Raw genomic sequence first — 24,730 nt, forward strand, 5'->3', positions numbered from 1 at the left:
AACAATATTTACTTTGACAGTTTACATATTTGGTTTATAATACTTCTGCCCTTTACATGATGAAGTCACATCTTGCTAGAAGTTACAAAAACAGAAAGCCTAATTCAGATCAGTTAACAATTTTTCAGTTCCCATTCAGCCGCAATTTTATAAAAGACATGAAACAATATGAGATCCATTCTTAATATCAGATTAAAAAGAGGTCCTTTTGTTTCAAAAATTAAAGATATCCAAAGATCTGCATAATTTGACCAATTTTACTATGCAATTCCAGCTTATAAATGATCAGCAATACCACAAATGTCACAAGCTGTCTTCTAGACCAATGAGAAGAGAAGAGAAGAGAAGAGAAGAGAAGAGAAGAGAAGAGAAGAGAAGAGAAGAGAAGAGAAGAAGTCTGTTAAATAGAATTACCTTTTTGGTATATGACAAATGACCTGAGCCAACAAATAAAATTAGGTTTCATCAAATTACTAAATTTGACCAGGGTAGTATTTCAGTTTACAGCAACTAGCAATAAAACTTTTCTTAATCTTTAGAGGTACTAAAATTTCAGTTTATTCTTTAGTCAATTACTAAGCAGAAACCCCATCCAACAATCCATTTTTCAATGAACTAAAATATTACACAATATCTTCTACTAAAAGGATAAAAGAGAAGAATGAAAACCAAGCCAGAACAAATAATCCAACTCAATTTAAGTGTAAGATAAGACCCTACATGTCAAGCTTGTATGTAGTTGGTACTTACTTGCTCACCCTCTGAAGCTTTCTTTGCTTTTACACTTTACAATGGAACAATGGAACCACATTTTAGTGGTCAAAGTATTTAAAAAAGCATAAGAAAGAAATGCATATGTAAACAATGTACTGGAAACATAAAGAGCCCACAATTTCCTAGCTCATGGTATAAACTTGACAAATACATATACCCCTTTTTTGAATCATTTAATGAGTGCGATTTTAGATTGTGGGATTTGGGAATAAACTTCACATTTTATTAAGAGCAAAACATGCTCTGTTTGCATTATTTACATGTTATATTTGCATTAAAGAAAAAAATACTTTTCCATGAATCTCAGAAAGTATGTAAATCCCAAATTATCACAGATTACAATGATTACAGTTAGTATTCACTTACTGATCATATATGTTCAGCAAGTGTTTGTAGTCATGCCAGTGCTGGGAAAAAATACTTTTATAGACCATTTATAACCATTTTCAAACTTTGCAGTATCTCTCAGTCAAGTGATCACCATTACAGTCAGAGACAAAGGAAATAAACTGTTGCTCTTCTAACCACTGAAAGTGATCTCAAAGTCTGTGTGCCAGTTTACAGTAATCTCTTTAAATCTCTTTCTCTTCCTTCTGTCCACTGGTGGGGGGGGGGAGCATGTGATTTCTGTAGGCAGTATCTCCTTTGCCTGATTCTTTTTACTGCTGTCAGGATTGCATTTATCTTGCTGTTCAGAAGAGCAAAAAACCTTACTCTCTTCAAATCTCTTTGCCTCCAGTCTCCATTCTGTGATGGGGAAAGCAGGCAATTTCTGCAGGCCATTTCTCCTTTGCCTGACCCCCTGTCCAAGTGGAGAGATTGAAAAGAAAAGGATTTCAAGCAGTGGTGGGCTCCAAATTTTTTAACAACCGGTCCTCTGACGTAATGACTAGCTGGGTGGGTTTCCATGTGACTGAGTGGGCAGGGCCAACTCTACGTCACTTGTGTGGGTGGTACCTGTATGGGACAGGTACGGTTGGGGAGGGAATCTAGGGGTCTCCGATGGGGGGAGGGGGGCAGGAGGAAAGAAAAATCCAACCTCTCTCTGTGTGTGTGTGTGTGTGTGTGTGTGTGTGTGTGTGTGTATGTGTGTGTAAGAGAGACTGCATCAAGCTAGACTGGGAAAGCTGGCTGTGAGAGGAAGAGAAGGTGGGTAACCTGGATCCAGACGCTTCCCGGGTCCCCTCATCCCAGAAGCAGCAACCTCGCACTCTCCTCTCTCTGCTAGCACCCTTCTTTGCACGGGATCACCCAGCAGCAGTGAAGGAGAGGGAGACGAGGGCAGCGGCGGCGACTAACACTGAGGGGAGAGTGCCACACAGAAATGGGAGCACACAGAAATGCCGCCCCCTTCTCCCTCTCTGTCTCCATTGCTGGGTGATCCCCTGTGAAGAAGGGGGCTAGCAGAGAGGGGGAAAGTGTGAGGTTGCTTCTTCTAAGATGGGGGGACCCGGACAATGTGTGGGTCTGACTCACCTGGCTTCTCTTCCTTTCGCAGCCAGCTTTTCCGGGTCGTTTTCAGGCCATTTTCAGGCCGTTTTTCGACCAAAATACTACGGGATTTTGCCTGGAAAAATGACCTGAAAATGGCCTTGTTTGGGGCATTTTTCAGGTCATTTTCAGGTTGTTTTTTGGCTGGAAAATGGCCTGAAAACAGCTGCCAAAATGGCCTAAAATCCTGAAAATGGCCCAAACAATGGCGGGTACAGGGCCAGCTGATGGTCCAATTTACCAGTTCTCTGAACCAGGCAGAATCATAACAACTGGTTCGGGAGAACTGGTCTAAACTGGCAGTAGCCCACCTCTGATTTCAAGAGAGTAAACTCTTTGTGTAACATGTGCTCACAGCTCACAGCCCCAAGCTGCAACATGATTGCATTGCACGTATAAGACAGTAAATAGAGACTTGAGTATTTTAAGGGATGGAGGAGTGGTTAGAAGGCAAGCAAAAGCTGAAGGTGTAAAACTGAGTAGTCTTGTCTCTTTTCAGCCAAAAAGCACAATCACGGTCACATGATTTCCCACTTAGCAACATCACTTAACAACAGAGTTGCTAAGTGGGAAATTAGAGTCATTAAACAAAGACTATCTATACTTGTCAAATATTTTTTAAGTTTTGCAATTGTACCTCCTTCATTGTGAGCAACCATCAGTTTTCCACTCTCAACTTCTAGCTAGATATAAAATAATTAAAAATGTACTATTTTTATGAAACTTAAAAGTTCTAACAACACTTTGAACCAGCACATTTCCTCTTCTGCTTTTCTTGATGCAATCATCCTTTTTCTACTTCTCCAAATTACTCTTAGACAACTGAGATTACATCTTGCCTGCCCTCCAATAGTTCAGTGATATTTCCCCATTCCCTTTCCTTCCCAACACGGACAAGAAGAAGAAAGTTAGATTCAGAGAAAATGACTGGTTCAAAGGTGGACCAATGAGCATTCATGCTTGAGAATTTTCTAGTCCAGTATCTTAACCACTACACTACTGGCTTTTCAAATTCATTAGAAAATTTATGAATTTTATAGACATGATAATTTAGTTTGAAAGCTGGTTGGAGAGCAACTCTCTTAGCCCAATCCACTACACAGGGCTTTTATTATGAAGAAAATAGGAGAGGGAGCATTATGTATGCCTCGTTGCACAAAAATAAAGGTGAGATTCAAACTTCATAAATAAATAAAGCACATCTACTACATATTTTATTAACCTACTGTGCTAGAAATTTAACGTTCATAACGTTAAATAAACTGAAATCTGAAATAAACCTTTTGACTGAAAATTTGTACACTACTACCTCTTTCAGTAAATATTTTCTTAAAATTCTGAAATAAGCATAAAGCATAAACAAATCAATTATTTTATTATAGTTTTATTTTCTTCCTCCTGACCTTCTTGCTGATATTGCTGGTCAGTTGATCTCAATTTATAAGAAATGTACATAGATAACAACATATGTATGTGATATAGAAGTGTATGTGTGTTACATATACAAAATACATAAACTGTACATAGAATGTCCTCACTTATATCCATGAAAACTATTTAAATCCATCCATCCATCCATCTTAAAAACATTTCAGTTAATATCCCAAAGGTGCTTTTTCAAGAGGCAACTGTTCTGAAAAAGCACCTTTGGAAGAACCATGACCTGGATGATTGAGAATCTCCATAGACATTTTAATGAATACTTTTAAATATTTGTCTTTGCCTGTTTGTAATTTTTGTTTGGAGGACCATTGTTCTAAGCCATTGCTGCTAACATTAAAAAAAACGTGTAGATTTCTTCAAGGAAATTATTAACCTCTTTAAAAACCATATGGAGGGACTAATTCTAAATAGGAGAAATATGATTAATTGCTTTCTCAACTATTCAGAGCAAAATGAGATGGCTATCAATTAATAGGGAATATTAAATTTTCCATTGACACAACTTTTCAGAGAAAGAATAAATTCAGTTCAACTAACAGTGATGTTTGAGAACAATCTCACTGCTGTTTTCAATAACTCAAGGGTCAACAATAATTTGTTCTGCTAAGAATGAACTCATCATTCAATTCTCTTTGAATTATTCTTAAGGATCTTTGCAACTAAATAATCCTCAATATTTTTTCAGGTCATCTTACTATTTCAACTAATAGTCAGTTAGCTATTAGTTGAAGACTATCCAGAAATTTCACCTGTTCCACGGTATAGTAACCTGGCTGATTTCCATATAACATACTACTGCCATGTTATATGGATGCTGTGGGAGCTTCATTGACTACATTGTATCTGCTTGTGCCATTCTAAGTGCCATTTTTAAAGCTACTGTATATATCTAAGGGAAAGTATCTAAGAGATAGCCTTTCCCAGATGCCAGATGCCTAATCTGAACAGTTAAAAAGCACCAAGTAAATATCTTCATCTACCCAGAAGTGGAGGCCCAATGATGGATTTTCTTTGTGAAGGCCATTCTCTTCAGAGAGCAAACATTTCCCTTATAGTGAGAAAGGCTCCTACTCCCCCAGCTTTTAAAAACTGGTAAAAACTAGCTATTCCAGAAGACCTTTAGGATTGACTGTAGAGTCATCAGTGGCAGTGTTAAATGTGATGTTATTAATATTAATATCATTCATATCCATGCACTACAAAAAACTATATGGACTGAGATGGTAAATCGCTCCCATAAAAAATGAAAATAAATCCTCATGAGGACTGATGCATGTATTTCAAAATCACACACATTAGAATATATAGGAATTGCATGAATTTATATTCCTATTTTTTTCTTTTGATTTTGTCTTGTTCTACTTCCTTGATAATTTCATAATGCTTTAAGTATTTGCCTTTATTGTTCATTCTTTAATTTTTTTTAAAAAAAGGCAATCCACTAATTTCACATTCCAAAATCCTTTCGTCTAGCTAAAGGCATTTAACCTAGTCACTGATAGGCTATCCCAACAGATTTGCAACCCATTTTTGGAAACAGTATTTTAATATGTTCATCCTTAATAAAAACTTCCTTAAAATGTTATTGTAATAACTCAACACTGGTCTCAACATTCTTGACAGCCGGCATTTCTTTAACAAATATTTCAAGTGGATTAAGCATTTCATTGTTTCAAGAATTAATTCCTGTTCAAGGTAACTACTAAAGCACGAAAAGCTGTAGACTTTTAGTCTTGAAGGCTATATTGGTTCTAAATTATTATTATAGAATGTTGTGCAATATTTTTTAAAAATAAAGTAATTTTACTAAATATTTGTTTAGGATATATACATAGCTACTACTTTTATTTTATTTTATTTATTATGATACCATTAACCTTTCAACTGTTTACACTACAAACACAAAAAAACAGGTATATTAATGTAAAAACAACCACAATATTTAAAATCAGCAAACAGCAGCCAGTAAAAAGCTTCTAGCACGTTACATATAATGTAATCTCTTTGAGACTCCCCTGACTTTTTAATTCTTTTTCTATTCTAGCTTTAATTATAGCCCCATGCAGAGTGGTTACAGTGATCAAATCTGGCCAACATGTTGCACCACAGTTTTTTTCCTCTGGATAGAGCACTGTATCAACCAAAACTGATAAAGGTTCTTCTGGCTTGTACCTCTAACTAAAGATATTCGGATCTAGAAGTACATTCTATACATTCTAGAACTTCTCCATCTGAAAGAATGCAATCCAGTTTAGAACAAGGTGATTTACCACCTCACTGTAAGTATGACCTCTCATAATGAACACCTAGATCTTTTTGGATTCACTTTCATTCAACTTGCAAGCAGGCATGTTTACATGGGCTTACCCCATCATTTTTGGGTGCCAATACTCCTTCAGAGTAGGAACCAACAAGCTGCCATTCTTTGTAGATCTTATTGGATAGACAAACAGCTAATCCCCAAGATAACCCAGTCCTAAACCAACTAGCATCTTTGAACTGCTCCTGGAAGCCAACACAGAAACAAAAGAGCTTTCCAATAGTGGCATCACTCAGGGTTAATGAAATTTACCCTTAACTGTGTGAGCTGCTGCACTGTCGGTCAGCTGTAGCTTCTGGATGGTCTTCAAGAGAAACTTCTGAGACAAACACAGATGGGACTGTTCCAAAGAAAGAGAACTAACTCTAAGAAGGGTCTGCTTCAGGGCCCTGATGTTAGCCTTCTGTCAGCAAACATTTTGTTCCAGGATCTGGCTGTTCAAGCAGATTCCACTGAGGGTATTTTCAGAGTGACCGTAAAATTCCTAATATTATGGACAGCTATGGGTGGCAGTATCATAATTAGGTAGAAATCTAAAGACAGTCTATTAACTGGGCAAGTACAATATGTATAAAATTGTGCATGTGGTCACCCAACATGTTCTTCTTGTGGAGAAAATGCAGCCTTATACCTATTTATTTGCTTAAAAGTTGCAGTAAAAGTATTAATAAAGTAACCCTTAATAGCTGCAAATTTCAAGAAAAATAAGGGTGGATTCTCCTATAGTCTAAAACTGTCTAATAAGAGTAGAACAGCCTTCCTCCATTTTACTGCTAAGTATGTTTATGAAACAACTGTATTTTTTAGGATCCTTGCCCCCAAATCCCATATATAGAGGGAGAATGTGGTAACTTCCAGGAGCCAGATATAAGCTATCTTAAGTGAAATAACAACATATTTTCTAATAATTTGCAGATGAAATCAGAAAGACTTTTGAGTGTGGATGATTAAACAAGGGGATCTGCAACAAAATCTCCCTCACCAGGGGGAGCGGGATGACCCGTTGCAGGGACGTGCTGAGGAGTTTAACGGTTATCTATACGATAAAATCGTTCAGCTTCGGGACGGTTTGGACCAAAATTGCGGTGACTCAGGTGAGACGTCTGAGGGTGGTCTTGGTGACATTGTTTGGGATGAGTTTGACCCTGTGGCTCCCGAGGACATGGACAGGTTGTTGGGTAGGTTGAATGCCACCACGTGTTTACTGGACCCGTGCCCCTCCTGGCTGGTGCTGGCCACTCAGGAGGTGACACGAGGCTGGCTCCAGGTGATTACGAGTGCTTCTTTGGTGGAGGGTGTCTTTCCGGCCGCCTTGAAAGAGGCGGTGGTGAGGCCCCTCCTCAAGAAGCCTTCCCTGGACCCGGCTGTTTTAGGTAATTATCGTCCGGTCTCCAACCTTCGCTTCGCGGTGAAGGTTGTAGAGAGTATGGTGGCATATCAGTTTCCCTTACACCTGGATGAAACTGTCTATCTAGACCCGTTCCAGTCCGGTTTCCGGCCCGGTTACAGCACGGAGACGGCTTTGGTCGCGTTGGTGGATGATCTCTGGAGGGCCAGGGATAGGGGTTGTTCCTCTGCCCTGGTCCTATTAGACCTCTCAGCGGCTTTCGATACCATCGACCATGGTATCCTGCTGCGCCGGTTGGAGGGATTGGGAGTGGGAGGCACCGTTTATCGGTGGTTCTCCTCCTATCTCTCCGATCGGTCGCAGACGGTGTTGACAGGGGGGCAGAGGTCAGCTCCGAGGCGCCTCACTTGTGGGGTGCCGCAGGGGTCGATTCTCTCGCCCCTTCTGTTCAACATCTATATGAAGCCGCTGGGTGAGATCATCAGTGGCTTCGGTGTGAGGTACCAGCTGTACGCGGATGACACCCAGCTGTACTTTTCCACACCGGACCACCCCAACGAAGCTATCCAAGTGCTGTCCCGGTGTCTGGAAGCCGTACGGGTCTGGATGGGGAGAAACAGGCTCAAGCTCAATCCCTCCAAGACAGAGTGGCTGTGGATGCCGGCATCCCGGTACAGTCAGCTGAGTCCACGGCTGACTGTTGGAGGCGAGTCATTGGCCCCGATGGAAAGGGTGCGCAACTTGGGCGTCCTCCTGGATGAACGGCTGTCTCTGGAAGATCATTTGATGGCCGTCTCCAGGAGAGCGTTCTACCAGGTTCGCCTGGTGCGCCAGTTGCGCCCCTTTCTAGACCGGGATGCCCTATGCACGGTCACTCACGCCCTTGTGATGTCTCGCCTGGATTACTGCAACGCTCTCTACATGGGGCTCCCCTTGAAGGGCATCCGGAGGCTGCAGTTAGTCCAGAATGCGGCTGCGCGGGTGATAGAGGGAGCCCCTCGTGGCTCCCGTATGACACCTATCCTGCGCAGACTGCACTGGCTACCTGTGGCCTTCCGGGTGCGCTTCAAGGTCTTGGTAACCACCTTTAAAGCGCTCCATGGCATAGGGCCGGGTTATTTACGGGACCGCCTACTGCTACCGAATACCTCTCACCGACCCGTGCGCTCTCACAGAGAGGGACTCCTCAGGGTGCCGTCAGCTAGGCAGTGTCGTCTGGCGATGCCCAGGGGAAGGGCCTTCTCTGTGGGGGCTCCCACCCTCTGGAATGAACTACCCCCAGGACTTCGTCAACTTCCGGACCTCCGAACCTTCCGTCGCGAGCTTAAAACACACTTATTCATCTGCGCAGGACTGGATTAGATTTTAAATTTATTGGTTTTAAATGGGTTTTATTTTTTATATTGTTTTTAAACATTCGGCCTTTTAGAATAAGTTTTTTAATTGTTATTTTAATCTGTATTTATGTGTTTTTATTTGCCTGTGAACCGCCCTGAGTCCTTCGGGAGATAGGGCGGTATATAAATACGATTAATAATAATAATAATAATAATAATAATAATAATAATAATAATAATAATAATAATAATAATAATAATAATAATAATAAAATGTTGTAGTGGGACATGCTTCTGTTTAGTATTCCAGCCAATCATTGCATCTTCCAAAATGTTTGTGTATATACCGGTATGTGTATATGTAAGCTCTATTTTTCTGTCTCCCTCGTTCCTTGGGCTTCTAAACAGCCACAAAGACAAGGATCTTCAGGAAAGCATATGGGGACAATGATGACAGATCTATCTCCACCATTAGATGTTGCTGTCTTAATTACTAATTCTACTTTAATGTTGTTTGTTGCTTCATGTAATCTGCACAGAGCCATAGAAAATCAAACAGCCTATGAACCATATTTGCTTAAGTAAGCAAATAAATATTCTCTGGTTTATCTGTCTTTAGAATACTCTCAAGGAAGAAGCTTTTCCTGAGTATTCTGTTTTTCTTAAGATTGTATTTCTCCACAGCATGCCTCTTTTGTAGATGATGTTTTCACTTTATAAGGATACTGTATTAGCATTCAACTCTAACATGTATGATAGCTATCTAAGATAATACTATTAGAATGATCAGTCTGATGGCCAATAAGAGTCAATATAATTTGATGGCACATAATCACCATTTGGATGAGCTTGACATTTTATTAACAACTGCAGCAAACTTCAAGGATAATTTTTTCTATTTAAGTTTAAATAAAAACATGCTCAATATATTAACATTTTGATGATGATGATGCTCTGTTCAATTGTTTTGGCTAGAGTGGATGTACATTATTTAATGTCATTCAACATTTAGAATTAAACAGTAATGTGTATACTGCAATGTTCTAAGCTAAACCATATTTTGATATTAAATGTAATATGTAATTAAATGTAAAATGCTATTTTCATATGGAAGAGAGAAAACTGACCCTTGAGACTACATGGATTAATGTAATTGCAGAAAAAAAAGGAGGAATTGCTTTTAGAATGAATTCTTATTTAAATTTTAAAAGTATTTAAGTTATGTTTTGGGAACTGAAATTCAAGATATGTGGGATAACAAAGTTATAAATTGAAATATCCATTTTGGAATGAGAATCTTGCCAGATATAAACACTGGAAACAGTGGATACTTGTCAAGTTTTATTTAAGACTTGATTTGAAGGGAAATAAATTTAAACCTTATGTTCAGAACTTTCTATTTTATGGAAACATTTTCTCTGAGAAAAATATCTGTGACTTGCAATCTAGATTTTAGAAATACTAATACTAATAATAATCACAAACAGAAGCCTTTTTCCAAAGATAATACAATATAAAACATATATTTCCTTGAGAAAGCAAGATAAAGAAGTAGGATCACTGTTGCAATTTTTTCAGCATATAAAACATTTAAAATAGTATGGTTGGTTGTACAGTCACCCAGATGTTTCGACTGGATTTTTCCCCAGCTTTTGAGTCCTTTTCAAGGTTTTGAGATACGTAGATGCTGTTGTTTGATAGCGTTAAAGGTATTCTCACAGGATGTAAGCTGTTCCAAGAAAAGCTGCCTTTTGCAATTGACTGATGGGGAGTTGCCAATGCCAATGGGGTTCTAGTGGTGCTCCAGATCTTTTAAAATTGCACCCAAGGCACCAATTATTACATCATCATTATAATACTTATAATTATTAGTATATCTGTATCTCAAAATGGTGAACATACCTAATATTCCTTCCTGACAATTCTATTCTTTTCCCCACAATCACTGCCTTGTAAGATAGATTGGACTGAGGCAGAATGATGGGCCCAAAATCACCTAGCTGGTTTTTATACCTAAAGCAATCCTAGAACTCACAGTCTCCTAGTTTTTAGGGAAGCACCTTAACCATTAAGCTGGCTTTCTACAGTAACAAACACATTGTGCGATACTGATTTCTAAGTACTAATAGATTTCTATCTTACTTGCAATAATTGGATTAAAACAGAAATTACTACAAAGGTCCAGCAAAAATGCATGTTCATGATTCAGGATCCAGACTTATTACTCAACTTCAAGTAATTTTTATGCTGCAAACACACCACTATGCAGTTTATGTTGCTGGAAAAAAAAATAGTGAGGACATGGTCGCTATAGATATACTTACAACTTCACTCATCTCATATTTATCTGCTACTCTGATAGCTGTTTTTATGAAAGAGTTTTCTAAGACTTCCTAAAACTCAGTAATTCAGAATCAATTACAGTTGGAAACCTATAAAGGGAAATGTTTGTCAACAGCTTGGTTTACGCCTCCATCCTTATGGTACAGGCTAACAATAGCTGTTTCCATTGCTACTTCCTCCTAGATAAACACTGACACAAAGATAAAGCAGAATAGCAACTAGATACCTAATGCCTGAAAGTGACTGGCATAGACATTTGCCTCTCCCCAATAACCTATTTGGTTGTATTTTAACTACCGTATATACTCGAGTATAAGCCGAGTTTTTCAGCACGTTTTTTGTGCTGAAAAACGTCCCCTCGGCTTATACTCGGGTCTATACGGCTTATACTCGAGTTTTTTTTTTTTTTAAGCCCCTCGGCTTATACTCGAGTATATACGGCTTATACTCGAGTTTTTTTTTCTTTTTTTCACATTTTTCCCGGCGGAAGCCCTGCCAGTGCAGAGAGAGGCGGGCGGGGAGCCGCCAGCCTTCTCAGCTGAGGGAGGAGGGTTTCAACCGGTAGGTGCCTCATTTCCCACCCTCGGCTTATACTCGAGTCCCCAGTTTACCCCAGTTTTTGGGGTAAAATTGGGGACCTCGGCTTATACTCGGATCGGCTTATATTCGAGTATATACGGTATACTGAAAGCAGCTTTAAGAATTTAAATTAGCAAATGGAGAAGAAATATTTCAAAAGAAATAAAAACAGGTAACAGAGGAAGTAGGTGGATTATAGGAAAGCCACTCATCCCCCAAGACAGGAACAATATTTAAGCAAAAATAAGTTTGGTACCTGAAACAAAACAGAATAGTACCCAAGGACCAGAAAAGACACTTGTCCTTAACTCTGGAGATATGTATTGGTCTAGGTAAAAAAGGAAGATATTTGAACTTGCTTTCCTCAAAGTTGTACAAATGATCTGATCACATAGAACAGATACCATTGAAGACCATAAATGTATCTGTGTAGTTTGGAAGCTAAAATCTATGCTTCAAAGTTTAAATTTAAGTTTTTCACAGTTTTTGACTGGATTTATTGACCTGACAGAGCTATTTTGTCTTCCAACAACTTTACTAGAGTATGCAGTTAAATGTTTAGCACGATTTTTTAAAGAAAAAGTATAGTAAATTAATAGACCTAAATAGCTGCTGTAACTATCCAAAATTTTGTATCTTAGTAGAGGGCATTTAATTTTTCCCCAATGAAAATTGCCCAAGGAACTCAGTGAGGATAAGTTATATCTATATATGAAGATTTTCCAAATAATTAAAGTGGAATATAAACATATAAAGCTAACAGTGAACAACTATGGTTCTGTATTCATAAAACTAGTTTTAGGCTCAAGAGTACACCACTCTTTATTATTCCACAGTAAATTCTATTGTGATTTCAACTGTTTTGTTTATATCCATGATTTGTATGCTATTGCTAACAACTTAATTTTTCAAATTAACAGAATCGTATCACCAGAACAAACAATTAGAGATGCTTTTTCTCTCATCAATCCTGTATATAGTATGTCTTCAAAATCTTTGATTGAGAAAGAAAAGTCCTACCATATCAGCATACTTTCTGCTTGATACTACACTGGGTTCTGAATGAGTTTTTCTGTATAAATGTACATGCTACATACAGATATACATCTTTGGTAGAAATTCAATATTCTGGCTGCTTTATATCATGCAAAGAGTTTGCATTAACTCTTGTGAATTCGGTTTCTGATTCTCACAACAAAGCATAAATTGCTTCAGAATTCTCTTTTCAGCTCCAAGAGCACTTTCAACATATAAAAATTCAAATCCTCCTACGGGCTTTCAAAATTACTTCCCACAGACCTCTGAATCCTAGCCTGGCGTTCATTTCTTCAAACTTCTCTTCCAAATTCTTAACTTCAATTTATCTGAATCAAAGACTTTATGATTTCCAGGAAGAAAATAATATTCTGTATTAACAAAATCACATTGTATTAATCTTGCATTTTCAGTTGTGCCATTAACTACATTAGCTTGCTGCTTGGTTATTTTTACTGTCGGTATTCTTAAGTTTCAATGCTCCTTTTTGAAACCAAAAGGTTTTATGTAATGATCAACATTTATTTATAAAATGAATGGAAAAATGTCATTACAGAATCTATATCTACTTCTTCCAAAAGGCTGCACTACATAATTCAAAATGCTGTGTTTGTAAGAAAGTAAACAATTTTTAAACAGTCCAAAACAAAATTGTCAATGATAAGCAATTATCTTTTTCTTCTCTTATACTGCCTGTTTATAGACCATTCTTTCCATGAATTATTTGCAATTCTTGACTTGCATAAGACTTGTATAAATAAGTCTTGGGAAGCAGTTAAGGAAAAAGATTCTCAAAGCATTTCTGGATAGAATACATTCGACAATGTTCAAATTACTCTTTGCCTTACAGACAGGTTTTAAGAAAACAAATCTAAATAAGGAAGATGTTTAAGAATCTGGATTATTTCTGTAATAATCATATAATTGTTCAGCAGACTTGAAATGTTTCAGGTTACCTTTCAACAACTTTGTAAGGCTACAATGGCTAATGGACTCATTTTATCATCATCGCTGTTCCTGCAAAATGACTGTTCCTGTTCCTGCAAAATGACCATTTCCCTAATACAATTTGATAAAATTAACTTGCCAAAAACTTAAATATAAACTTCAAAGCAAAATAATCACTGTTTTGAATTCATGTTTATTCTTTTGCAATTATTTATTAAAGGCAAATTAATGATATTTAGAAAAACATAAATATAGGCAAAATGTACAGCTTAAATATAGCCAAAACACAGCATACACTGAAAACAAACTGAGTAGACATAATTGCAAAGTCATGTATCCCATGACTTCAAACATGGAAGCCTCATGCTTGTACACCTTTCCTGATTTATCTAAATTCTTTACCCCAGGATAATCATACACCAATATCTCAAGAACTGGACAATATGCAGGAAGAAGGAGCAATTTCTGGCTTGGCAGGTGACGTGATATAAAAATATCATATACATCAAATTAATAATAATTAAAATTCAACTAGTACAATTGTTTACTAATTATTATATTGGTTTAGAAGCAACTGAATGACAAAACTTCAATCTAGTTATATTTACATAAATATTTTAGAGTAATATTTAATATGGAAAAAGTACTGTAACAGGAAGACTTCCCTACTTACTTATGTTCTCTACACAAATTAGAATATTTAATATTCCATAAAAGTATAAAGAAATTGAACAATTAGAACCAGGTCACCACTGTTGGTGACAACAACTACACAACCCTATTTGACCTTGAAAAAGCTAAAGAGCAAGGGTCCTCAAACTATGACCCGCAGGCCACATATGGACCACTGAAGCCATTAATTCAGTCCGCTCAGGACCATGAGGCTGCCCCGCCCATATCACCCCGCCCACCTGCTAGCCCCCACCCTTCAGCCTAGTGCAGGACTTACCTTCGCAAGCCCCACAGGCTGGAACTGGAAGGTAAGGCCAACATTTTGGCCTGCGGAGTGCATCTGAAGGCAGCCCATTTTTGGCCCGCAGAGACATTCTGGAGGTTAAAAGCAGGGCATTTGGACACCCTGAGAGGCCAAAAAATTGCTGTTTTAGCCAGTTTTTGGCCTACAGAGACGTTTTGGAGGTGGGTGAGATGAAAAACAGGGTGCACGGATGCCCCACTTTTGGCCACTTTTGAGCTTCTGGAGGCCGGGGAGGTGATAAATGAGCCTGTGTGTGTGTGTGTGTATACATACATACATACATATACACATACACACACACACACATATATATATATGTATGTGTATGCATATATATATATATATATATATATATATATATATATATATATATATATATATATATATATATATATATATATATATATATATGTAGGTCTTGGTTATTCGGGTTTTCTCCTGCGTAAAATTGGAAGTGTCTTGGCGACTTCCAATTTTCCAAACGTCGCCAAGACACTTCCAAACGTCGCCAAGACACTTCCAATTTTACGCGGGAGAAAACCCGAATAACCAAAGACCTACATACAAACACCCGCGAAAACCTCAGAAAACAAATATATATATATATATATATATATATATAACCAACCTACTCCAAGACCCTGCATACAAGCTCCTAAAAACAGACCCCACCACCTACCTAGAAAAAACCACTAGATCCAAAATAAAAGCCTCCCCCATCAGCGAAGAGATCCAACAAAGAATCATTCCCAGAGAGAAATCATCCAGATGCCCTAAGCTCTACGGCCTCCCCAAGATACACAAAGAAGGAACCCCACTCAGACCCATAGTCAGCTCCATAGGCTCACCTCTACAAAACCTAGCCAAATTTCTCGCCAAACAACTACAGCCCTATGCAGAATCCATCGCTTCACACGTAAAAAACTCATTCCAGTTCATAGAGATCATAAAGAAACAAAACTTACAGCCCAGCGACCTACTCGTGAGCTTTGATGTCATATCCCTCTTCACCCAAGTGCCAATCAAAGAAGCCTTGACAGCTATCCAAAACAAATATAACACCCCCAAGCACATACTAGATCTGACCAACCACTGCCTATCCAACACATACTTCATCTATAACGGACAAAAATACAAACAAATAGAAGGCGCACCCATGGGATCACCCTCTCACCTGTCATTGCCAACCTCTACATGGAACACTTTGAAACCCAAGCACTAGAAAAATCTGATCACAAACCCAAACTCTGGCTCAGATACGTGAGCGACACCTTCATAATCTGGCCACACGGGAAAGAAAAACTTGAAAACTTCCTCACACACCTCAATAGCCTACACCCCAAAATACAGTTCACCATGGAAACAGAAGTTAACAACCAACTTCCCTTCCTAGATGTCTTAGTCTACAAGAAACCCAATGGCTCCCTAGGACACACCATCTACCAGAAGAAAACACACACAAACCGCTATCTGCATGCACTCTCACACCACCACCCAGCACAGATCAACTCCGTAGCCAAGACACTCATCTCTAGAACAAAATGCTTAGCTGATGAACAACACCTAAAAACCGAACTACACACTCTCACAAACGTACTGACATCCAATGGATTCCAGAGAAATAAGATTATCAAACTAATCCAAAAAGAACCCCCCACTAAAACCCAAGACAGAGAGCAAGAAAATGGCACAGCCCTCCTCCCATATATAAAAGGCACCACAGACAGAATCAGCAAGATCCTCCACAAACATAACATCAAGACAGCATTCTGCACAAACCAAAAAATATCCACCATCCTAAGAAACCCCAAAGACAAAATTGAGTTAGAAAATCAAGGAGTATATGAAATCCCATGCACCGCCTGCCCCACCACATACATTGGACAAACCAACAGAAGAATAAGTGCACGCATTGAAGAACACAAGAACTCATTCAAAAGAGGAACCAACTTCTTCCCTGGTCCAACACTTTAAAGTCACAGGACACGATATTGACTTTAAAAGACCAGAACTATCGCCAAAACTGAACACTTTAACAACAGAATAATCAGAGAAGCCATCGAGATAGAAAACGCCCACACAGCATGAACAAAGCGAGATGATACCTCCGCCTACCAGCCATTTGAAACCTGCCCTTATTGACAAACGTGTCCCTAACACGAGGAATGACACCAGACCCACACTCACGAGGTCCACACAGGATGTCACCACACATCCATCCAGAAAGCACACCCAAACCCACACTGATCAGGAAGCACGACCAAGGACCAGAAGCCAGACCGCAGCTGCAACATTAGCCACTTCAAACCCCTCCAATCCATACATGCAGCAGACTGACACCCACTACGAAGATGTAGCACGACCACGAAGCCAAACAGCAGCAGTGCAGCTCACCAGCTCAAATCCCCCTGCAGCACAGATTAGACTGAGCACAACCAAGCCCCCACCAACACAGGACACACCCCCAGCCAATCAGAGCACAGAAAACCCCATCCAATCAGAGCACAGCCAAGCTCCCACCCAATCAGTTCAAACCCCACTAGCAGTTAAAAGGAAGAAACAGCTGCGATCACACATTGCTCCCAGAAGCACGAAGCTGAAGCCTGAAGATGACGAATGAGACTTGATGAAGCGTCATCAAGACACTTCCAATTTTACACGGAGAAAACCCGAACAACCAAGACCTATATACAAACACCCGTGAAAACCTCAGAAAACAAATATATATATATATATATATATATATATATATATATATATATATATATATATATATATATATATATATAGAGAGAGAGAGAGAGAGAGAGAGAGAGAGAGAGAGAGAGAGAGAGAGAGAGAGAGAGAGAAGGGGGGGGAGGGAGAGAGACAGAGAGAGAGACAGAGACAGACAGAGACAGAGAGACTTGTTGATTGTAAGCTCCTTGGGGCTGAGAAGAATTGCTGCAAAACTGAGTTTCCTGAAGTGGACCACTAGACTCCTAACCCACTGAAAAAATGATCTAGTAAAAAGAAAAGTCAACCAAAAGAGCAACATGAAAACAAAACCAAATAAAACACCCCCAGGAGCAAAAAAAATTGAAGTTTAATTTGTGTGCATTGTTTAATGGACTGCTAAATTGGCCATGCCCCCCTGTCACATGCCCACTATGCAGCCAGTCCAGACCCCCAACAGTCTGAGGAATCATGAATTGGCCTTGTTTAAAAAATTTGAGGACCCCTGCTAAAGAGGGTCAAACCCAATTAGTACTTGAATGAGACAAGGAAGCCCAAGGTTTTCAGATATTCAGCCAAAATGTAAAGGGCCATAACAACTATAGGACAGGATTTGATAGAGGACAGGACCAAAAATAGATCTTAATCTTTTTCCTGGATGATTCTGACTGCAAGAATGATACACTTCGAAGAATAAAAGAAAAAACAAAATAGCTAGACTTCATCACAGATGAAAAACTATTGCCTCTCTCTTTCAGCATATTTTCCATTTCTTTAAAGGTATTTGCAGAAAACTAAGGATTATATCAAATATTATACAAGAAGATTTGTGCTCATGGAATTGGCATTCCCAAATTCCTTCTGCTCTGCCCCCATTCCCCAAATTTGCTTTAAAAATTTCTCCAATCCAAAAATATAAACTTATTTTGCAGCAATATTTTGAATAATGTTAAGAAAACTCCATTCATTGACAATATAACCAGCACCATAGATTCCTTTATTAACTCTATTACAGCGCTGCCTGTATGATGCTCATTGTTCTCAAACTGAGAGCGTTTTCTCCACAAAGAATCCTAACAAGTGAATAGCTCTTCATATAAAAGGGCTTCATATACTTGAAACACAAACATCTAACACTAAAATACAGGTTTAGAACTGAAGGCATGGTTCTGCTTCAGGACATTTAAGGCCAATGCAGAAACAATATACAAGAAATCTGGGACAAATGCAACAGAAAACTTTCAATTTCAAAACATCTCAAACACTTTTACCCAATGTGTTTATCTCCCAATCAGTGCAACCATCGCCCAGGGATTAAGCCCGGGATCCTTGGCATGAAAAATATTGGTCTACAATCCTAACTCTATACTCTTGCTCTGTAATGGCGAACCTATGGCACACGTATCTCTCTGGGGATGCCAGCCGTCTCCCGTTGCTTTTCTGGGTTCCGGTGTGCATGTCTTTGTGCGTGCAGGAATGCCGGAAACCAGAACAGTAGCTCCCTGGCGTGCATGTGCATATTAGGAAGCTGAGTTTACGTTTTCTGGTGCGTGCATGTGCACCGGCCAGCTGGTCTTTGCACGTGCATGCGTGCCAGAAACTGGAAGACCAGGTGACTGGCATGCATGCGCACACCAGTTTCTGCTGCTCCTGCACATGCATGTCAGGAAGCTGCTCTTACAGTTTCCAGTGCTCCCCTGCTTGCTTATGTGCTCCCATTTCAGCACTCAGGTGCCGAAAAGGTTTGCCAACACTGCTCTAGTTCTTTCCATAAGCACAATTATGGAAGACTGAGGATCATTTACACTATTTACAACAAATCAAAATTATAACAGACACCCCAAAAGCTATTTACAACCTGATTTTGTTCTGATGTGATTCCCCCTGCAATCACTTAACCTCATTTTGGCCACTTAGCAACCAGTCTGCATTTGCAATGCTGTACAGTCACATGACTGCTATTTATGATGGTTTTGTTGGAAACTGATGTTTACTTCCTGTTTCCAGCAAAGACACATCATAGCAAACGATGAGTTTACTTAACAACTGCCATATCTGCTTAAGTACCACCATGAAAAATGTCTGGCTATCAGTATAACTGATGAAGCAGGGTGACATCTGGCCATGCCAAGTTAGGTCCTTGGCAGTCTCATGCCACTACATTTTGTATCAGTTGAAGTTTCTGAGTAATATCCAGTGACAGTTCCATACAGAATGCATTGCAATAGTCAGGCCATGAGGTGACAGATGACATTACAGTAGTAAATGTAGGTGATGACAGGGACATATGTGACTATCTGGAGGGGCACCCAATCCAGGATGGGGCACAAAAAGCAAAGCTAACACGCACTCTTCATGGTGAGAGAGGTTCTTGGAAGTTTTTTGCATCTAAATTAACACTCTGCTGGTGAGAGTCATGCACAGTATTTACATACTACCTCAGCAATACAAGACAACACCTGAAGGAGGTTGCTTCCAGGCCACAGAACAAAAACAAAAAGGAGATAAAATGAAATTAATCCAGACTTCTGCAAATGACTCTCTCAAGTTGTAGTCAAATTCTCAACATTCTAAGTGAAAATGAACACTGGAAATTCTGGCTTAAGGTTTTAAAAAATCATAACTAGTGCAGCAATGTCTTTAACTCATTTAACTAAATGTCTTTAGCTCATTTTTCTAATTACCCTTTTCCTTTCAATTCAGTATGACTTTATAGTAGACCTGAAAATAACCGAATAACAGAGTTGCAAGGGACCTTGCAGGTCTTCCAGCCCAGCCCCCTACTCAAGCAGGAAACCCTATGCCATTTTGGACAAATGATTATCCAAATCCTTTTTTGGGAGACATCCACAGAAAAACAACACCCAAAAGATATCCACAGAAAAGCAACATCCCAAAGTATCTAAAATATACCCAATCCAAACAAAATCAAGAATCTGATACTTTACAGGAAAAATAATAGTTATTTATCAGTGCTAATAATTTCTCAAGGAAAAAAATCACTGTTCTGGCTATTACTCTGTGAGGTAAGGTGGTTCTTTAAGAGGGTTCATTTCACCTGGCTCTTCTCCCAGGGAGCTTTGAGAGTCAGCACACTGAGCTTTCAATTGGCTAGAATTGTTTCAGGGCTTCCAGGAGTGGATCCAGAAGATGCAGATGTTCATGGAAAGACTAAGCAACCTAAAACTATCATCCATGATTTTATAACAGCAAAGTAATTTCATCAACAAATTGGGCCAGATTAGTAGAAATTTGCCCAGCATTTTAAGCATAGGATGCTTTGTAATAGTCAAAGAAAATGCCATATTAGTCTGTTGTTGCAGCTCAAGACTATTTATTTATTTATTATTTATTTTATTTTGTCACACAGTATATATAAGCATAAGCATGAAATAACTATACAATATATAAGCATATATATAAGCATGAGTATGTAATAACTATATTAATTGTATATAACTCAGAAACAACTTAGACTACTTAGATCCTATTCCGTTCCTTCTCCAAAAGAGCCTAAAATAACATCTCACAACAATGATGAGAAATATACACTATATTACGATCGTAACGCCAAGCCCCGTCTTTTTCAGCAGGGCTTTTTACTTGTCAAAATTCAACGCTTCCCCCGCCCCCCGCCCCATCTCCAGTCATCGCTGCCTTGAAGAATACGAGGGAGTTTTCCTCGAGGACCTCGCCTACCTTTTATTAATGGGCTATGAAGGTAGGTAGCACAGTTGTTAATTACAGCAGGCCTACTCCTGCCGCGGCCCTGGATCCTTGCCTGTCTATCAAGCAGCCCCCGCCTTTTTTTTTTCCTTCCTTTTAAAAGATCGGCTTTTTTACAGCTACGGGCGGCGAACCGATGGGTGCGTGCGGGAGGGCTGGCAGGGTGGAGCCGAGGGAACCCCCGTGTGGACACCTGACCGCCTGCCCTCCTTATCCCTCACCGCCGGCTTCCTCACCGACAACTTTCCCAGGAGGGAGAGAAGGCTGCGGTGCTTCCAAATTCAAGCCGAGCCGACGCCCGGCTCCGCTCAGCCTGTGCCGCCCGCCATCTTTGATTGCCCAAAATACAACGCTCGACTCCGGCGCGTTGCATTTTGGGTAGCCTGAGCTGCCGGGAGAGGGGAGCGGCGTTCCAGATGTCCCGGGCGGTCGTAGCTCGAGTGAGACCGGCGTGGGCGCCGAGGCAACTCCTGGGGCTGAACTAAATCTGTACCCATGCCACGGTTCATCTGGTGACCGTTCGAAGATACAGCAGCACTGAAAAAAGTGACAATGACAATTTTTCACACTTGCGACCGTTGCAGCATTTTTCCATGGTCACGTGATTTATATTTGGATGCTTTATATTTAGGACGACTGTCGTGTCCTGGGGTCACGTGGATCCCCTCTGGCGACCTTCTGACAAGCCAAGTCAATGGGAAAGCCAGGGTCACTTAACAACCATGCTAACTAATTTGACAACTGCAGTGATTCACACAGGTGGCAAGAAAAGCCGTGAAATGGGGCAAAACTCACTTAACCAATTGCTCACTTAGCAACATAAATTCTGGGCTCAATTGTGGTTGTAAAATGAGGATTACCTGTATTTTCCCAGGGTGAAAGTTGAGATCAGGTTTCTCCAATCTGGAGCCGTTTGGATCAGAGGTGGGATTCAAATGATTTAACAATCGGTTCTCTGCCCTAATGATTTCTTCCAACAAACAGTTCACCAAACTGCTCAGAAAGTTAACAACCGGTTCTCCCGAAGTGGTGCGAACTGGCTGAATCCCACCACTGGTTTGGATGGTTTTGGATTACAGCAACCACCATTGATGGGAGAACAATGGGGGATTTAGCATGCAGCATATCAAAGACTTTAAATTGAGAAAGTCTGATTTAGGCATTGGTGCATCTATCCAGTATTGTGTTTAATGCATTACACCAATGCTAAATTATGTCCAGAATGTTACTGCAGTTATAGAATTGAACTGTGATGTGCATGGGTCATTTTGAGTACTAAATTTTAGGCTCTCTGCTGAAGAATTCAGGTGCTTAATCTTTGCATAAATGCTGGTGTCTCTTGGATCCAGTGCTGGAAGTCCTGAAGCAGTTGTAGCCAATTGCAGTTCAATCCTGACCAGCTCAAAATTCATGCAGCCTTCCATTCTTCCAAGGTCAGTAAAATGAGGACCCAGATTGTTGTGGGTAATATGCTGACTCTGTAAACCACATAGAAAGGGCTGTGAAATACTATGAAGTGGTATATAAGTCAAAATGGTATTATTGCTATCAGAATTGTTAACAGAATTGTTAACAGAGTTGTTAATGCTTGGAACTCACTACCTGACTCTATGGTCTCTACTCAAAACCCCAAAATCTTCAACCAAAAACTGTCTACTATTGACCTCACCCCATTCCTAAGAGGACTATAAGGGGCGTGCATAAGAGCACAAAAGTGCCTACCGTTCCTGTCCTATTGTTCTCTTCATTATAGTATTATATGCATACTTTTACTTATACTTTTACTTATATATACTTTTTCTCTCATGATGAATTATTGTTTATGTTGATTGTATATACTGTTGTGACAAAATAAATAAATAAATAAAAAAAGAATTCCCAACCATCCATATTTGTTTTTCTTTTAACAACCCTTGCATCGGGATGGACTGGGGCAACTGTATTTCTTCTTTAACAGCTTCAGTTTCTTCACCATTGTTCAGACCTGAACTACTTCCAAAGAGAAAGAAGGTAATAAATTTCCAAATATTAATAAGATCTACATGAGTAAGCAGAGACATTTGTCAAGGTTTCCACACATCAATCCTGTATGAATTCTTCCTAAACTCAAGGCCAAAAGAATCAAATTGTCCATTCCATTATACATGAAACTCTTATATTTGTTCAGTAGTGTATCGCCAATCATTCCGAGAAGTATTATCTTGGAATTAACAATTGTTTGTTAATACAATACTGTTTTGAATGTTTATTTTTTTTTAATAAAAAGAAGGGGTTTGGACAATTGACTCAAAAGTGAATACATAATCCCAAAGAAAAAACACAGACAATGGGTAAAATAGCAAACTTGGGGTTTGCTATTTTGGAGGTTGAGAAGCCAAGATGGATGTAAACTTAAAGTCACAGGAACATTCAAGAACATGGCAATGACTGAAAAGACAAGCAGTAAAAGCAAAAGCTTGACCATCTCATAGAGTGAACTCATTGGGAGGCTTAAAACATCTGCTACTGTAGCAACGATGAAACTCATGAAACCTAAACTTAGAAATGCAGAGGAACTTAAATGTTTGCCGCCTTGAGTTTATTATAAAAATAATAAAAGCTGGATACAATAACAGTTTATTATATATAAATTTTACTGGCCACCCATCTTACCATAGCATAACTCTGGATGGCTTACAGTTACATCTTAATTAAAACATAAAATGTTAAAATCAAACCTTACAACCAAAGAGACATGGGGAGGGGAGGGACGGAGTATAGGAGAGTCAGAATACTTGGGCTGCTGCGACCCACAGCATACCTCCTGCCGGCATGAGCGGTATGTGCTAATCCCAGTAGGGTGAGATGGTTCCTCAAGCAGGGATGGGTTCTATTTACCTTTACTACCGGTTTGCATCGTGCCCGTGTGCGCTCTTCTGAATATGCGCAGAAGAATTGATGACGTTTGGGTCAGTGGGTGGAGCCTCCCATCAGTGGTTCTATAGAACTGGTCCAAACCAGGGGCAACCCACCACTGCCCTCAAGTAACCCGTACCCATGCCATGAAGACTTTAAAGGTGATCACCAACACTTCGCGCCTGGAATAACTAGTGAGCTCATAGCCCCCCCCCCCAAACTATCTGCGCTGCTGTACTCTGCACCAGCTGTAGTTCCTGAATGCTCTTCAAGGGTAGCCCCATTACAATAGTCCAGTCGTGAGATGACTAGAGACTGAATGCTTGAGCACAGGGAATCCTGATCCAGGAAAGGCTGCAACTGGTTGCGCAAAGGCTCCTAGCCATAACTGCTACAGAAAGGAATAGAAATAGGAATAGGAATAGGAATAGGAATAGGAATAGGAATAGGAATAGGAATAGGAATAGGAATAGGAATAGAATAGAATAACAGAGTTGGAAGGGACCTTGGAGGTCTTGTAGTCCAACCCCCCAGCTCAGGCAGGAAACCCTACCATTCCAGACAAATGGTTGTTCAATTTCTTCTTAAAAACTTCCAGTGTTGGAGCATCCACAACTTCTGAAGGCAAGTTGTTCCACTGATTAATTGTTCTAATTGTCAAGAAAGTCTTCTTAGTTCTAGATTACTTCCTCTCTCTTGATTAGTTTCCATCCATTGCTTCTTGTCCTGCCCTCAGGTGCTTTGGAGAATAATAATGCTCATGGCACCCAAGCAGTATGGTACTTGAACCTCACTAGTGA

At 39.6% G+C, this 24,730-nt stretch overlaps 1 protein-coding gene across 2 annotated transcripts in view; it reads right to left on the minus strand.

Annotated features, from left to right (window-relative positions):
• LCLAT1 (lysocardiolipin acyltransferase 1) overlaps positions 1–22,834 on the minus strand; it is a 65,305-nt gene extending 42,471 nt beyond the window's left edge. The window contains exon 1 of one of the 2 annotated variants that reach the window (XM_058187334.1): positions 21,272–22,834. In XM_058187334.1, the coding sequence (XP_058043317.1) occupies positions 21,272–21,408 (137 nt within the window). In that variant the 5' untranslated portion in view covers positions 21,409–22,834. Of the gene's footprint in view, positions 1–21,008 lie in introns of both variants that reach the window. The other variant, XM_058188189.1, reaches the window with a different exon arrangement.
• Between the last annotated feature and the right edge of the window lie 1,896 nt (positions 22,835–24,730).

Source organism: Ahaetulla prasina, chromosome 1 (genome assembly GCF_028640845.1).
Source record: "Ahaetulla prasina isolate Xishuangbanna chromosome 1, ASM2864084v1, whole genome shotgun sequence".
NCBI lineage: Eukaryota > Metazoa > Chordata > Lepidosauria > Squamata > Colubridae > Ahaetulla > Ahaetulla prasina.